Consider the following 2,491-nt stretch of genomic DNA (forward strand, 5'->3'; position numbering starts at 1 on the left):
ACTAACATTAGTCAACATTTATTCTCCAGGCCCCAGAGATTATCTAAGACCTAAGAACTGAACGTGAACATCTACACTTTCTTAACTATCAAGTGACTTAAAATGACCCATGAAAAAATTATAAGCATTTCAAAGTCATCAGGAAAAGTAAATTCAACTGAATTTAAAAGGAATCGAGGGGACTTCCCTGGTGGCGCAGTGGTTAAGAATCCGCCTGCCAATGCAGGGGACACGGGTTCGATCCCTGGTCTGGAAAGATGCCGCAGGGCAACTACGCCTACGTGCCACAACTACTGAGCCTGCACTCTAGAGCCCACATGCCACAACTACTGAAGCCCGTGGTGCCAAAACTACTGAAGCCTGCTCACCTACAGCCCATACTCTGCAACAAGAGAAGCCACTGCAATGAGAAGTCCACGCGCCGCAACAAAGAGTAGCCCCCACTATCCACAACTAGAGAAAGCCCACATGTAGCAATGGAGACCCAAAGCAGCCAAAAATAAAAATTAATTAATTTTTAAAAAAGGAATCGATATATTATTTGGTGTTGTGAAGGGCAATGCCTAAACGATCACACAAATACAAAGCAATGTGTGAAACACAACCAATAAAATAACTGCAATACAGATGCAGTCTGCAAGGCTCAACTGATACCCACAGCAAATGAGTTAATTTCTTCAGGTTTTGATTCAATGTGCTGAAATATGGCAATGACCTACTGATTTGAAGTCACATTTTAACATATACTGTTGCTTTCAACTGTATACTTCTGACGCATTTTTTTTTTTTTTTTTTTGCAGTACGGGGGCCCTCTCACTGTTGTGGCCTCTCCCGTTGTGGAGCACAGGCTCCGGACGCGCAGGCTCAGCGGCCATGGCTCACGGGCCCAGCCGCTCCGCGGCACGGGGGATCTTCCCGGACCGGGTCACAAACCCGCATCCCCTGCATCAACAGGCGGACTCCCAACCACTGTGCCACCAGGGAAGCCCCTTCTGACGCATTTTTTAAAAGCCAGTACCAAGTACTGGTTAGAGTCCTCAATTAAACAATCTCTAAAAAGAGGAGAAGAGCTACTATACTACTATACTTCTAACTAAAGTGCAGCGCAGATGGAAAATTTCCTCTGGTTTGGTTGCCTCATGTTTTAAAACCATGATAACAGTCTTCTCACAGGCTTACTGTGAAGATTAAATAAGATCAGTCATGAAAAACTCTGCTGAGACATAAAACCTGGCATATGGTAAAGCACTCAATAAATGCTTGCAATTATCTTCTATTAACTAGCCAAAGACTAGTATTAAGAATAAGCTGTTAAAACACAAAGTTAAAAAAATTAGGAAATAGTCCATTGTCTCAGAAATTATGTTCTATGAAAAAACATTTTAAAATATCTTTAAAACTTGCAAAAAATATTTTTAAATTATTTTTAAGATACAGTTTAACACAACTTAGGAACTTCCATTTATTTATAGTCACAATATCATCTGGAGCAATGGATGTAGATTGAGAGAATCTTGAATTAAGGAAGGGCCTCATTTTGCTGATGTTACTATGGCAACCTGCTGCCACCTCGTGGCAGTGTACCTATTAATAAACAGTCCTAAGAAAAAACCAAATCCTTAACAAATTAATAAATGAAAACCAAAATTTAAACGTCATGTATTCAACAAAGTAGAGCAGTAAAAATGAACTTAGATGACGAAAAGGACTAATACTGTAACTTTAGAAATAATTTTATATATTAAAATTTACCACATCATTCCAAAGAAATATAGACACCTAAAAAGTCAATTTCTCTACATAAAAAAAAACAAAAACAAAAAACTTGCCCCTGCGATCCCACCCTCCAAGAAAATAATAAGCAGCAGCAACAGCAGCCACTGACACCACTGCCAGGTTAAAATAGTGGACTACAAAGGACAGTTAACTTTTCAAGTAATTCTGGCCAATATTCTCTCTTCCTCCTCATAGATTCAATACTGCAGCAATCCCTCTGCTAGAGAAATGTTTACTCTGCTATCAGAGGGAAATGTTCTGATACTATTGTACTGATTCCACTTGTGCACAATTATCTTTTCCCCCCAGTTAAAATTTATGTTTTCATTTGTCATCAGTAAGCCCTTTGGTAAAAACTTTAAGCATTATCAAACCTGCTGGAACTACGAGATCTTCTTGATGCATTGTAACTTCTGGGTGGTGTTCTGGACTTTTTATCCTTCTTTCTTTTCTCATCTATCTCTTTGGATCTGTCCTTTTCTCGTTCCTTTTCTTTGTCCTGTTCCTTCTCCTTCTCTTTGTCTCGTTCCTTTTCATGCTCTTTTTCCCGCTCTCTCTCTCTGTCCTTCTCCTTTTCTTTATCTCGGTCCTTTTCCCGTTCTTTATCCCGGTCTTTATCTTTGTTTTTACCCCGTTCCTTTTCTTTTTCACGTTCCTTTTCCCTGTCTCTCTCTTTTTCCCTTTCCTTTTCTCTATCTTTTTCTTTCACTCTTTC

General features: G+C 39.5%; 1 protein-coding gene across 1 annotated transcript in view; it reads right to left on the reverse strand.

Annotated features, from left to right (window-relative positions):
- SREK1 (splicing regulatory glutamic acid and lysine rich protein 1) overlaps window positions 1-2,491 on the reverse strand; it is a 53,261-nt gene that overhangs the window by 18,890 nt on the left and 31,880 nt on the right. The window contains exon 9 of the mRNA XM_007457093.1: window positions 2,151-2,491. This exon is cut by the window's right edge and continues 40 nt beyond it. Within this exon, the coding sequence (XP_007457155.1) occupies window positions 2,151-2,491 (341 nt within the window). The remainder of the gene's footprint in view (window positions 1-2,150) is intronic.

Source organism: Lipotes vexillifer, unplaced genomic scaffold (assembly GCF_000442215.2).
Source record: "Lipotes vexillifer unplaced genomic scaffold, Lipotes_vexillifer_v1.1 scaffold241, whole genome shotgun sequence".
Lineage (NCBI taxonomy): Eukaryota > Metazoa > Chordata > Mammalia > Artiodactyla > Lipotidae > Lipotes > Lipotes vexillifer.